General features: G+C 39.9%; 2 protein-coding genes across 2 annotated transcripts in view; both read right to left on the bottom strand.

The window, feature by feature from the left end:
* Window positions 1-956: 956 nt before the first annotated feature.
* LOC118836174 (zinc finger protein 184-like) lies at window positions 957-10726 on the bottom strand. Its single transcript, XM_036743534.1, has 5 exons — window positions 10659-10726; window positions 9933-9999; window positions 7372-7498; window positions 1348-1965; window positions 957-1141 (listed from the first exon to the last, which is right to left on the bottom strand). The coding sequence occupies exons 1-5, from the start codon at window positions 10724-10726 to the stop codon at window positions 957-959; spliced, it is 1065 nt and encodes a 354-aa protein (XP_036599429.1).
* LOC118837753 (zinc finger protein 665-like) overlaps window positions 10085-15076 on the bottom strand; it is a 22463-nt gene continuing 17471 nt past the window's right edge. The window contains exon 5 of the mRNA XM_036744831.1: window positions 10085-13157. Within this exon, the coding sequence (XP_036600726.1) occupies window positions 10759-13157 (2399 nt within the window). The 3' untranslated portion in view covers window positions 10085-10758. The remainder of the gene's footprint in view (window positions 13158-15076) is intronic.

The raw sequence follows: 15076 nt of genomic DNA, 5'->3' as shown, positions 1-15076 counted from the left end.
TGGCAGAAATTGAGCATAGAACAGCACTTTACAGTTTATAAAGATAAGGTCAAAAATAAGTTATATCTAAGGAGAGATACTAGAAGAAAATATGAATATCATAGAACATGGTACTTATTAGACTTTTGGACAGGTGAGCAGTTCATGAATAAACAAGAGACATGGAAGAGAATGTGGTGTGATGTGGATAATTTTGATTACATTAAATGAAAATTTTTTTTTTACAAATAAAAGCAATGTTCCCAAGATCAGAAGGAAAGTACAAAATCGAGGCGGGTGGTGCTGATTTTCTTTCCAATTTCTCAGATAAAGTTCTCATGTCTGAAATATACAAAATATGCAAAGACCTTTGTAAAATGTATAAGAATATTGATTCATTCTCCAATTGAGAAATGGTCAAAGGATATGGACAGGCAATTTTCCAAAGGAGAAATCCAAACAATCTATTGTCATGTGAAAAAATACTCTAAAGCATTATTGGGTAGAGAAATGCAAATTAAAACAGGTTTGATATCATTTTATAACTATCTGGTTAAAATTATTGAAAGGGAATAAGACAAATGTTGTAAAGGATGTGGAAAAATTGAGATACCAATTCATTGTTGGTGGAATTGTGAACTGATCCACCCATTTTGGAGAGCAACCAGGAGTTATACCCAAAGAGTTATTAAACTGCCAATACCCTTCTGATGTCTACCAAGATTGTAGCTGTCTGTGAAAGCCTTTCCACATTCATTGCATTCATAGGGTTTCTCTCCAGTATGGATTTTCTGATGTTTACGACGATTGCCGCTCATTCTGAAAGCCTTTCCACACTGATTACATTCATAAGGTTTCTCTCCACTGTGGACTCTCTGATGTGTAATAAGACTGGATCTGTGTGTGAAAGTCTTTCCACATTGATTAATTTCATAAGGCTTCTCTCCACAGTGGACTCTCTGATGTGCAGTAAGATATCACCTGTGTGTAAAAGCCTTTTCACACTGATTACATTCATAAGTCTTCTCCCTAGTGTGGATTCTCTGATGCGCAGCAAGATGGGAGCTTTCTGTGAAAGCCCTTCTACACCGATCACATCCATAAGGCTTCTCCCTAGTGTGGATTTTCTGACGTGCAGCATGATTGCCCCTTTTTTTAAAGCCTTTCCACATTAATTACATACACAAGGTTTCTCTCCAGTGTGAATTATCTGATGTGCAATAAGACCACATCTCTGCGTGAAAGCCTTTCCACAATGATTACATTTGTAAGGTTTCTCTCCAGTATGGATTCTCTGATGTTTACGATGATTGGAGCTCATTCTGAAGGCCTTTCCACAGTGATTACATTCATAAGGTTTCTCTCCACTGTGGACTCTCTGATGTGCAGTAAGTCTGGCCCTCTCTGTGAAAGCTTTTACACACTGATGACACTCATTAAGTTTCTCTCCAGTGTGGATTCTCTGAGCTTCCCACTTATTATATTCATCAGATTCCATTCTATTGGGAATTTGCTGATGAGTAATGTGCTCAGCCTTCTGACTCAAGGCCTTTCCACCTTTATTACTTACACAAAGCATTTCTCCAGTATCACTTTGCTGATGTTTACTGATGTCTGAGCTCCAGCTCACAGCCATCTCCCTCTGATTACTGGGACACATTTGCATTCCAGGAGCCTTCTCCAAGGACTGAAAAAGCTTTCCCTGTTCCATAAAGCATTTCCTATATTCAATGTCTGCAGGACAGTCATTCCCTGAGGTCATTTTCTTACAGTGATTTAGGATAGAAGACTGTCTGAATCTCTTTCCAATTTCATCCAAGTCACAGTCACTCTTTGGGTTGTTATCTATCTTCACAATAAAGTCATAGATTTCTCTCAAACTGAAGTCCCAGAGAGCATCACTCAAAAATCTTTTCAAATCATGTTCTTCCACAAAAATTCCCAGCTTTCTAGTTATTTCATTAGCTTCACACTTGGTCCCTCCATCTCAAGAAAACAATCAAACATATAGACAGAAAATGATACGCACACATCAAAGTATGTAATAGCAATGGTTATTGAAGATTTGTGCAGCTCATGACTTTCTCATCACCATCCCAAAGGCTGTGTGGTTTCTCCTTCATTCTCAAAGAGGACCAGGAGTTCAGGAAGATGATGTCATGACTTGTATTTAAATTGGATTTAAGTGAAAAAAAGGGTGTGCAATGTCACCAACGTCACTTTCTCCTCTAGAGCCCTCTGGGTTCAGTGGTCAGACATAGATCAGAATAACTGGAGATGGCTCAGGATACAGTGGGACACCTTAGCCTTTTAAAGCTAAGGTTGTTCCAACTTCTCACTTTGACTGAGGCAATGCCATTTCAGAGATCAGGCTTTTTTAAGACCTGGGTCAAAGGTCTTAAAAGGACCAACCCCCCCACCCCACATTCGGTTTGAGGTTGTGTGGTTGTGGATTCTCCTTTGCTCTACAGGAGGACCATGACATCGGTAAGATGATGCCATGACTTAAGACTGAACTGGATATAAGTGAGGGAAGGCTATGCCAAGTCACCAGCACAATTTTCTCCTCCAGAGCCCTCTGGGTCATGGGGCCAGATACAGATCTGAACAACTGGAGATGGCCTGGCCCCTGAAGGCTATTTATGAGAGAAAGACCTATCCACCTAGGGGGCATCTCAGTGCTAAAGGAGCCACATTGATTAGTGATAAGGACATGATCCTGGAGAGCTGGGCTGAACACTTCCATAGTATTTTCAGGAGAGCATTCTCAACCACTGCTGAAGCTACTGTCCATTTACCTCAGGTTATACTCAATCCCTCTCAAGCCATTCACCAATTCATGGGCATCCCCACAATTTAAAACCATTGCTAACAAAAAGAGGTCTACTATATTTTCCAAACTTTTTTTCTGTTTTCCTTAATCATCTTGCAGAGCAGACCTAAGAATTGTGTGACAGGATCAAGGGGCAAACACCTCTTAATTCTTTGGGCATAATACAGGTTGCTGGGCAAAACTGATGGATCAGGTCACAGTTTCACCAAAAGTGAATGTGTCCCAGATTTTCCATATCCCCTGAAACATTTGTCCCTTTCCCCTTCTATCATTGTAGCCTGACAAATATAAGATGATATCTCAAGGTAGTTTTAATTAGCATTTTTCTTTGTTTTTTGGCAGGGAAATTGGGGTTAAGTGACTTGCCCAAGGTCACACACCTAGTACATGTGTCAAGTGTCTAAAGCTGGATTTGAACTCAGGCCCTCCTGACTCCAGGGCTAGTGTTCTACTCACTGTGGCACCCAGGTGCCCCTAATTAGCACTTCTGTAAGAAGTAATGATTTTAAGAATTTTCTTATGTGATTTTGATTTATTCATCAGAAAATGCCTGTTCCTGAACTTCGACTATTTAGGGTTGGGGACTGACTTATATTCTTTCACATTTGACCTTCGCCTGAGACACTGTCTATAATTTCCCCTCCAATTTTCTCCTTTCCTTCTTCTAATACGTCTATGTATCCATTGTTCCTCTAGAGCCTGAAAGCATGTTCCCTCATATGTCCTTTCTATTTTAGGGTGTTTATAATAGTAAAAATGGCTTATTCAACTCAACTTTGTGGTTAAAAATATTCTGCTGGGGCAGCTAGGTGGAGCAATGAGTACAGCATCAACCCTGGCGTCAGGAGGACCTGAGTTCCAATTTGCCCTTACTCACTTGACACACTCACTAGCTGTGTGACCTTGCCCTGCCTTCAACCTTTCAAAAATAAAGAAATCCATAGAAATAAAAAATAATTGCTGTTACTGAATACAACCTTGTCTTGGTGCTGCTCCTTACCCTCCTCATTATTTTGTGCAAGCTTCTCCATTTTTTTTCTAATATCATCAATTCCATCATTCTCAGCAGCACTTCATCATAATCATGGATCCCAACTTGTTCAGTCATTTCTTAATTGAAGGGTATCCGGTTTTTTGCCACCATAAAAAGGGTTGCCATAAATACTTTAGAATACATAGGTTTTTTGCCTTTTCCCCTAATCATCTTTGGATATACACCTACTGGTAGTATAGCTGAGTGAAGAGGTATTGGTAGTTTAGTAAATCTATGGGCATAATTCCCAATTGCTCTCTAAAATGGGTGGATTAGTTCACAATTCCACCAACAATGAATTAGTAACTCAATTTGTCCACATCCCCTCCAACATTTGTCTCATTCCCTTTCAAGCATTTTAACCAATCTGATAGGTGTAAAATGATATCTCAAGATTGTTTTAATTTGCAATTCTCTACTCAATAAAGCATTAGATTATTTTTTTCATGACTCTGAATTGTTTGGATTTCTACACTGGAAAACTACCTGTCCATATACTTTGACCATTTCTCAATTATAGAATGACTCAAATTCTCATAGATTTTACAAAGATCTTTGTATATTTTGTATATTTGAGACCAGAGAACTTTATCTGAGAAATTGCAAAGGAAATCACCCCTTCCCATCAATTTTCTATTTTCCTTCTTATCTTATGTACATTGCTTTTATTTGTAAAAAACAAAAAAACATTTTTAATTTAATGTAATCAAAATTATCCATGTCATACCTCATTTTCTTCCATGTCTCCTGTTTATTCATAAATTGCTCACCTGTCCATAAGTCTATTAAGTACCATGTTCCATGATCTTCAAATTTTATTGTAATAACTATCTCTCCTTAAATCTAGGTCATGTAAGCATTTTGACCTTATCTTTAAAAACTGTAAGATGTTAAAATATGCCAAATTTTCTGCCACACATCTTCCCAGCTGACCTAACAATTGTCCTCAAATAATGAATTCTTACCCCAAAATCTACAGCCGTTACGCTTCTCAAATAGATGGTTACGCTATCTACTGCTGTAAATTGTATGTCTACCCTGTTTCACTAATCTACTTTTCTGTTTCTTGGCCAGTACCAAACAATTTTGATAATGACTACCTTATACTACAGTTTACTATCAGGTTTTGCAAAACCTCTTTCTTTTACATTATTTTTCCTTAGTTCCTTTCATATTCTTCACCTTTTGGTCTTCCAAATGAATCTTGTTATTACTTTTTTCTAATTCAGTAAAAGAAGGCTTTGGTGATTACATTGGAATGGCATTGAATGTATAAATAAGTTTAGGTAATAATGTCATTCTTAGTGTATTGACCCTGCCTCCCCATGAACAACTGATACCTCTTCGATTATTTAAATCTCCTTTGATTCGCACAATATTTTTAAAATTTTTATTTCCATTCATGTAGTTGCTGGGTTTGTTATGGCTGGTTTTACCCCAGGAATTTATTCTATCTAAAGCATGGGTGGGGAACCTGTGGCCTTGAGACCACATGTGGCCTTCTAGGTCCTTGGGTGCTGCCTTTTGACAGAGTTCAAGTTTTACATCAGAAATGCTTTCATTAAGGGGATTTCTTTTGTGATGTTTGGATTCAGTGAAAAGGCCACACTGGAGGACCAAGATCCAGGGCCACGTGTGGCCTCAAGGCCACATATTCCACATCTTACTGGGAAGTTTGCTAACTTCTCCCCATTACAAGTAACTCTTGCTGACAGGTTTTAGGAAAGGGCTTTTCATCAATTTAAGGAAAAAAACACTGTCCCTAAATTTTCAGATGTTCTTAATAGAAATGAGTATTCTACTTAATGAAAAGCTTATTCTTCAGCTACTCATATAGTCATATGACTTTTGTTATTTTTGTTATTGATCTAATAGATCATGTGTATAATTTTCCTTAGGCTAAACCATCCCTGCATACCCGGTATACATCCCAATTGGTCACAATGTACAATCTTTGCAATATATTGTTGTAATCTCCTAGCTAGTATTTTATTTATTTAGGATTTTGGCAACCAGAGACATTCATGAAATTGGTCTATGATGTTCTCTTTTGTATTTTTCCTAATTTCAGTATCAGTATTCTATTTGCTTCATAAAAGGACTTTGGCAGTTCCCCTTCTTCATCTATTTTTCCAAATCATTTATTTAATAATGGAATTAGCTGACCTTTGCATGTTTGGTAGAATTCCCTTACAAATCCCCCTGATCCTGTTGCTTTATTCTTAGGAAGCTCTTTCAGGCCAGTTCAATTTCTTCTTCTAAGAGATGATTTCAGTATTCTATTGTTTTTTCTGATACTCCCATGAGAATAATGTTCCACCACTACCTGCCCTCCACTCCCATCTGCTTACTCTGTCTCACTTCTTCCTTTCAGGACTTGTTAGTGTGTAATAACATCTCCATTTTACCTCTCCCTACCCAATTTTATTTTTGTAGAATCATCCCATCATACTCAACTCAGCTTAAGCTTTTCTTTCAAACTACCCAAGTAATAATGACATTCTTAAGGGTACTGATAACATCTTCATGTATAAAAAGTAAACAGTTTGACCTCACTGAGCCCCTTATAACTGCTCTATAATGTTTACCTTCTATTTCTCCTGCATCATCCATGTTCAATTTGCCAGCAAGCTCTGCTCTTTTTCTCATAAATATCTGAATGTCCATCACTTGTTCTTTCTTTTCATTCCAGATCAGACTAAGCTTTGCTGAGTGACTTATTTTGGTTCACAACTGCAGCGCCCTTGCTCTATGAGATATAATGTCCCAAGCCCTATAGTCTTTTAATGTAGAAGCTGCTAGGTCTTGTGTCATCTGATTGTAGCCCCACAGTATTTACATCCTGTTACTGTAAGTTTTCATTTTGTTATCACTTTCAGGGGCAATTTTCCTTAATATGTCTTGAAATATTGTATCTAGACCCTTAATTCGATCATACCTTTCAGGTAGTGTAACAATTCTTAACTTGTGTCTCTTTGATCTGTTCTCCTTATCATTTGTTTCTCTAATGATTCTTTTCACATTCACTTCCACTTTTTATTCTTTTAGTGTTTAGCATTTCTTGGTGTCTTATAACATCATTAGCTTCATCTCACCCAATTCTATATATTAAGAAGTTATTTTCCTGCTTAAGGTTTTGAATCTGTTTTTCTAAATAGTTGATTTGCTTTTCATAATTTCCTTGATTTCCTGTTCTGCTGTTGTTTTTCCCCCTAATTTTTCCTCAGTCCCTCATTTGAGTTTTGAAATCCTTTTTAAGTTCTTCAAAGAACTCTTTTTGGGCCAGTGACCATTTGAAACTCCAGTCTCTGCCTCTGAAAAGGACTCCAGATCTTTATCGCCAGCCACCTGAATGATGGTAAGTTATTTCACTTGAAAATGCTGAAAGCCAAGACCAAAGTGGATGGAGAGTTGGTGCACACAGAAGAATGTGCTGTCACATCAGCTTCTGAGGCTGAGATAGCACACAGTATGAATCAATTCTCTGCTGATTGACCACCAAAAAAAGAAAGGAAATGGTCCTTACCCAGGGACAGCAAATTCTGGATATTTTCTAGCATGACCTCCTTGTACAGCTCTTTCTGAGAATGGTCCAAGAGGCACCACTCCTCCTCAGTGAAGTTCACTACCACATCCTTGAAGGTCACCAACTCCTAAACCATCAAAATCACATGATTTAGAGCTGAAAGAGAGACGCCAGAATTCATCTGGTCGAACTTCACCAACTTAGAAGAGGAAACTGAGGCACAGAGAAGGGATTTGCCTAAAGCTCATATAAGCTTTATGAGTACCATAGCCAGCACTTGAAATCAGTCATTAAGAGTCCAGTGGAATATGGAGAAAAGCATTTTATATTTGAAGTGACAATAATGTTGGAATAATAAAAGCTGGAATAACGACCTATTATTAAATGTTTCTCCCAATAGAATTAGGGAAACCGTATGTGTCCTGTCAGTTAGATCTAAGCATCTATGGAGAAAGAGACAAGGACATCTGAAATTCCTCCCCACCAGAAGAGTCATTAGTGACATACTGAGAAAACTGAAAGAAGACATTGTGAAAAGCTGGTAAGTACTGTGTATTCTTTGGGGGTTTGAGGGGATTGAACAGTGATACTGAGGAAAGATCAAAGAAAAGGAAAGATCTAGTAGATTTCCTTAGAGTTGGAAATAAAGTCTTAATTAGATGAAAGTATGAAAAGGATTCTAAAGAGACATCATTCACAATGTGGCCTCAGCTAAGTGGAATGAGGCAGTTTCCAGCCAAGGGAAGAAGAATTCTCTATTCTTATACTGAGGTGTTCAGATGACTCTAGCTATGATGTGTCATGTGCAAAAGCATCTGGGGTCCTTGCTTTATGATTGCTTGCACTTGCTCAAGGAATATAGCCATTCATTGTGTTACTTAAGCATAGAAAAATGAAAGTAACTTATGTGAGGAAAGGAGGGTTCCTTGATTCAGTACAAATCTAATGTTTTATGAGCTGGGGGCGAGGATTGAGATAATGCATAAGAGACACAGTGACTCAAGAACATAGGTGATCAGGAATGAAGAGACAGACTGCTGGATATCATAGAAGAGAGTGGGGACATCTGTAAAGTCTTTGATACTTGGGTGGGCTCATCTATTTATCCAAACTGTGACATGTAGAACACATGTTCAGTCAGTGCACTGGGCATTCGATGCTCTTTCATTTCACGTTCTAACATTTCTAGCAGAAGGATGAATCCCTGTTTCAGTATTTATTTTAGAGCATTTTATTTCTCTTTCACGGAGGTAAAAATCTCTTTTCCCTTTTTGTCATTTTTATTCTATTTAAAACATCCCTTCTCTATAGATTTTTCTTTAGATTCCCTACCGGGCCAGAATTAGGAACCCAAGAAGGACACCATATCATCTGAAGCTTCAAGACTTTACACACAAAGTGTGACACTCCTTTAACCCCCTGCTTGCTTTGGCTAATCAAATCATACACAAGAAAAAAGGTCAGTGGCTAGAACACAAAATCCAGACAATGCTAATGGCATATAGTGTACCTGACATAAAACAAACTAATACAGGCAACAAGCCTCAGGACACAAAATCTTTCCCCACCGGTCTGAACTCCCTTCTCACAGGACATCACAGTCAGCTGATCGAGGCTGGGACAAGGACCTTTGGCACATGCACAGATGCCCTGATGAGCAAAATGGCTTGGATTCAGGTCACGGCCAAAGACTCAGGGTCCTCAAGCCTGTGCCTCAGTCATAGAGAAGCTGCTTCTGTCTTTTGAGCTCCATGAGTGCTGACCCAGGCTTCCCCTAGGTTTGGGCTCCTGCACTTTCTCCACCACTGGCCACTATTCATACACTGCAGGTGATTAAATGTTCTTGCTGTTCTTCAGATGTTTTAGTCATGTCAGACTCTTCATGGCCCCATTTAGGGTTTTCCTGGAAGAGATATTTGAGGGGTTTGCCCGTTCCTTCTCCAACTGAGGAAACTGTCCCTAAACAGGGTGAAGTGATTGGCCCAGGGACACACAACTAGTAGGTGTCTGAAGCCAGATTTGAATTCAGGAACACTGAGTGTTCCTGACTCCAGGGCAGGTGCATTAACCAGTGTACCACCTAAAAGCCCCCAAATTTACTGATGAATAAATGTATGAACCCAAAGGCTGAATTTCATAATGGTCATTGGTGCAAGTCATGGGCTTTATGGTCCTGGTTGATGGTCCCTATCTCTTCTTCAGGAAGAGGACCATAATACCAGAAGGTTCTAAAGGGACTGAACTGAATATCCTTGACAAGGTACTGTCTATGGGAACCCCCTTGAACTCTCCTTGAATCTTCCCACTTCATCTGGTCTTCCCCTGAAGCAATAAGCCTTTCCTTATTGCTAGGCCTAAATCTCTACCTAGCCTAGCCCTCTTTTCTCCAGCTGCTTCCCACCCTTGATCCCAACAAAATCCCACTCTCTTGTTTCTTGGAGTCTTGACCTCTAGTTGGCCCACTCCCATCAAGATCCTCCTTAGACTCCTCAAGACCCTCCCTAAACCCCTCCTCTAGTCACCTCAGACTACTTGACCACCCCTCAATCACTCCCACAAACTTTCCATGTATAAGCTCCATCTTGCCTCCATGAAGGCGCTGTAAAAACAATTTGGCTAGCCGCTGTTCTAGGGTGTAACACCCAACAATACCAGCATACACGAGCTGCCAGCATAGGTTCTTTTGAACTGCTTTACTAAGGAAAGTCAAGTTAAGGGGTTAACAATCTTAGTTTAATCCAACATACAAATATCATTCACTTAGTTCAGGAGGAAAAGGTAGCAACATGAACTTCTGAGCAAGTACAAACTAATTACCAACATATACAATATAAACAGACCAAATCACAATTCATAGTTATCAGGAAAGTATCAACATCTGGGTTGACAAGCCTGCCTCATATCTTTCCTTATTCTAGTCCAGCCTCAAAGTCATTTCCCTAATGTGCAGGTCTGACCATGTCAGCCCCATCTCCCACTCCATAAACTCCAGTGGCTCCCTATTGCTTCCAGGAGCATATACAAAATGCTCTGCTTGGCATCCAACACTCTGCCTAATTTAGCCCTCTGCTAACTTACCTGCCTTCTCACACCTTTCTCCTCTACATGTACTCTTCAGACTGGTGACACTAGGCTCCTGGAGGTTTCACTCACAAGATTCTCCACCTCTCAGACCCTCCAGCTTGGAGATCTATGTGAAAGCCTTTCCACACTGATTGCATTCATAGGGTTTCTCTTCAGTGTGGATTCTCTGATGTGCAAGAATGGAGTTGTGTGTGAAAGCTTACCCACACTGATTACATTCATAAGGCTTCCCTGCATGGTGGATTTTCTGCTGTTTAGCAAGACTGCCCATTTTGTGAAGGCCTTTCCACACTCATTACATTCCTAAGGCTTCTCCCTAGTGTGGATTTTCTGATGTACAGCAAGATTGCCCCTGTGTTTGAAAGTTTTTCCACACTGTTTACATTCATAAGGCCTCTCTCCACTGTGGAGTCTCTGATGTGCAGCAAGATGGGAGCTATGTGTGAAAGCCTTTCCACATTCATTGCATTCATAGGGTTTCTCTCCAGTATGGATTCTCTGATGAACAGCAAGACTGTAGCTGTGTGTGAAAGTCTTTCCACATTCATTGCATTCATAGGATTTCTCTCCACGGTGGATTTTCTGATGTGTAGTAAGATCGGACCTTTGTGTGAAAGCCTTTCCACATTGATTACATTCATAAGGCTTCCCCCTACTGTGGATTTTCTGATGTTTAGTAAGATTGGACCTATGTGTGAAAGCCTTTCCACACTGATAACATTCATAAGGCTTCTCTCCACGGTGGATTTTCTGATGTGTGGTAAGATTGTACCTTTGTGTGAAAGCCTTTCCACACTGATTACATTCATAAGGCTTCTCCCTACTGTGGATTTTCTGATGTTTAGTAACATTGCACCTGTGTGTGAAAGCCTTTCCACACTGATTACATTCATAAGGCCTCTCTCCACGGTGGATTTTCTGATGTGTAGTAAGATTGCACCTTTGTGTGAAAGCCTTTCCACACTGATGACATTCATAAAGCTTCTCTCCACGGTGGATTTTCTGATGAGCAGCAAGACTGGAGCTGTACGTGAAATTCTTTCCACATTCATTGCATTCATAGAGTTTCTCTCCAGTGTGGATATTCTCATGTGCAGCAAGACTGTAGCTGCATCTGAAAGTCTTTCCACATTCATTGCATTCATATGGTTTCTCTCCACAGTGGATTTTCTGATGTGTAGTAAGATTGGACCTTTGTGTGAAAGCCTTTCCACACTGATTACATTCATAAGGCTTCTCTCCACGGTGGATTTTCTGATGTGCAGCAAGACTGGAGCTGTATGTGAAAGTCTTTCCACATTCATTGCATTCATAGGGTTTCTCTCCACGGTGGATTCTCTGATGTAAAACAAGAATGGAGTTGTGTGTGAAAGCCTTTCCACACTGATTACATTCATAAGGCTTCTCTCCACGGTGGATTATCTGATGTGTCGTAAGATCGGACCTTTGTGTGAAAGCCTTTCCACACTGATTACATTCGTAAGGTTTCTCCCTACAGTGGATTTTCTGATGTTTAGTAAGATGGCACCTTTGTGTGAAAGCTTTTCCACACTGAATACATTCATAAGGCTTCTCTCCACGGTGGATTTTCTGATGTGTAGTAAGATTGCCCCTTAGGGTGAAAGCCTTTCCACACTGATTACATTCATAAGGCTTCTCGCCACGGTGGATTTTCTGATGTGCAGCAAGACTGGAGCTATACGTGAAAGTCTTTCCACATTCATTGCATTCATAAGGTTTCTCTCCAGTGTGAATTCTCTGATGTAAAACAAGAATGAAGTTGTGTTTGAAAGCCTTTCCACACTGATTACATTCATAAGGCTTGTCTCCACGGTGGATTTTCTGATGTGTAGTAAGATGGCACCTTTGTGTAAAAGCCTTTCCACACTGATTACATTCATAAAGCTTCTCTCCACGGTGCATTTTCTGATGTGTAGTAAGATTGCACCTTTGTGTGAAAGCACTTCCACACTGATTACATTCATAAGGCTTCTTTCCACAATGGATTTTCTGATGTTTAGTAAGCCTCCCCCTTCGTGTGAAAGCCTTTCCACACTGATTACATTCATAAGGTTTCTCTCCACTGTGGCCTCTCTTATGTACAATAAAACTGGACCTCTGTGTGAAAGCTTTTCCACAATGATGACACTCATTAAGTTTCTCTCCAGTGTGGATTCTCTGAACTTCCTGCTTTTTGTATTCAACAGATTCCTTTCTAACAGGAATTTGCTGCTGTATAATGTGCTCAGAGTTCTGACTCAAGGCCTTCCCACCTTCATTATTTACAGAAAGCATTTCGTCAGTATCAATTTTCTGATGCTTATTGATGTCTGAACTCCAGCTCACAGCCATCTCCCACTGATTACTGGGACACATTTGCATTCCAGCAGCCTTCTCCACAGACTGAAAAAACTTTACATGTTCTATAAAGCACTTCCTATATTCAATGTCTGGAGGACAGTCACTCTCTGAGGTCATTTTCTTACAGTGACTTAGGATAGAAGACTGTCTGAATCTCTTTCCAATTTCATCCAAGTCACAGTCACTCTTTGGGTTTTTATCTACTTTGAGAATAAAGTCATGAATTTCTCTCAAACTGAAGTTCCAGGGAGCATCACTCATGAATCTTTGTAGGTCACATTCTTCCATAAATAGGCACACCTTTCTAGGCATCTCATCTACTTCAAACTTGGTCTCTACATCTGAAGAAAACAATCAAACACATAGACAGAAAATGATATGCACACCTCAAAATATGTAATAGCAATGGTTACTGAAGATTTATGCAGCTCAGGACCTTCTCATTACCATTCTAAAGGCAATGAAAGTTCATGGACGTACCCTTCAAGCAAACACTGGCATTAAATAGACCGTGTCACTGTAAGGAGAAGAGATAGACTGGATGCAAGAGTGACAAAGGAGATATGGGCCAAAGAGTGCTGGACCCATCAGAGGCTAAACATTCATATTCAACAAAAGCAGCAGCCCCAAGTCAAGTGACCAGAAGAATTAATGTCAACAGCGAGTGACTCCATGGGAGAGCAATTAGTTGCTAACTAGGAGAGAAGGCTGAGCTCAAACAGGGTTTTCAATATTCCAGCAGGAAAGGAGTGGCCACCTTTTAATGATTTCCTGTACAGTATCATATTAACTCATCTGGGGCAGAACACTTATCAATATTTGAACTGGTTTTCATGAAAATCATGGGGAAATTCAGAAGGTACTAAATAAAAAATGAGAACTCAACAGGGGGATGAGTAGGTTACCTCATCCACCCTGAAGAAAGCCATATTTAACTCCACCAAATCCAAAGCATTTTGTGATGCCCTGAAGGCTGTGTGGTATCCCCTTCATTCTCAAAGAGGACCAGAACTTCAGGAAGATGATGTGATGACTTGCATTTAAATTGAATTTAAGTGAAAGGGAGCAGTTCAAAGTAACCAACTCACTTTCTCCTCTAGAGCCCTCTGGGTTCAGTGGTCAGATATAGATCAGGATAAGGGAAATGGCCCATGATGCAGTGTGACACCTTGGCCTTTTAAAGCTAAGGTCTTTCCAATTTCTGACTTTGATGGAGGCAATGCCCATTCAGTGATTAAGCCTTTTTAAGAAGTGGGTCAAAGGATAGCCCCTTAATAAAAAAAAAAAATCAAACTTTGATAGGAAGAACCTCAGAGTCATTGGCCTAAGGAGAAAAAACTGCTATCCACATTCATTGTGAGCGAGCAGGACCATCTCCCCGCCCACACTGGGTCTGAGGTTGTGTGGTTGTGGTTTGTCCTGTGCTCTCCAGAAGGTGATGCCATGACTTACAACCGAACTGGATATAAGTGAGGGAAGGCTATGCCAAGTCAGCAGCCTAATTTTCTCCTCCAGAGCCTTCTGGGTCCAGTGGCCAGATACAGATCTGAACAAGTGGAGATGGCCCAGCCCCTGAAAGCTATTTGTGAGCCAAAGACCTATCCACCTAGGGGGTATCTCAGTACTAATGGAGCCACATTAATTAGTGATAAGGACATGATCCTGGAGAGCTGCGCTGAACACTTCCATAGTATTCTAAGGAGACCATTCTCAACCCCTGCTGGAGCTACTGTCCATTTACCTCAGGTTGAACTCAATCCCTCTCAAGCCATTCACCAATTCATGGGCATTCCCACAACTTACAATCATTGCTGCCAAAAAGACATCTACTATAAATATTTAAAATATTTCGTTTTCTGTTTTCCTTAATCATCTTGCAAAGCAGACCTAAAAACAGTATGACAGGACCAAGGGGTAGGCATGATTTAATTATTTGTGCATAATACAGGTTATTCTGGAAACCTGACGGATCAGGTCACAGCTCCATCAACAGTGACTTAGTGTTCCAGATTTTCCACATCTCCTCCAACATTCGTCCCTTTCCCCTTCTACCATTGTAGCCTGACAGGTATAAGATGATATCTCAAGACAATTTTAATTAGCATTTCCATAAGAAGTAATGATTTTAACAATTTTCATGTATGATTCTGATTTATTCACCAGAAACTGCCTGTTCCTAGTCTTTGACCATTTAGGATTGGGGAATAACTTATATTCTTTCACATTTGACCTAGTCTTTAAATATTTGAGATATAAGACC

This window comes from Trichosurus vulpecula, chromosome 2 (genome assembly GCF_011100635.1).
Source record: "Trichosurus vulpecula isolate mTriVul1 chromosome 2, mTriVul1.pri, whole genome shotgun sequence".
NCBI lineage: Eukaryota > Metazoa > Chordata > Mammalia > Diprotodontia > Phalangeridae > Trichosurus > Trichosurus vulpecula.
Note: the sequence above shows the minus strand (reverse complement) of the source record. Positions and strands in the feature narration are given on the sequence as shown.

Excerpts from the sequence above, each read along its gene's own strand:
- LOC118836174 (XM_036743534.1), bottom strand. The coding sequence starts at position 10,726 with ATGGGCAGTCTTGCTAAACAGCAGAAAATCCACCATGCAGGGAAGCCT. Across the intron at positions 7,499-9,932 it reads ATGGAGCTTATACATGGAAA|GAGTTGGTGACCTTCAAGGA; the intron begins GTTTGTGGGAGT and ends TTGATGGTTTAG. Across the intron at positions 1,966-7,371 it reads CCAGAATTTGCTGTCCCTGG|ATGGAGGGACCAAGTGTGAA; the intron begins GTAAGGACCATT and ends TGTTTTCTTGAG.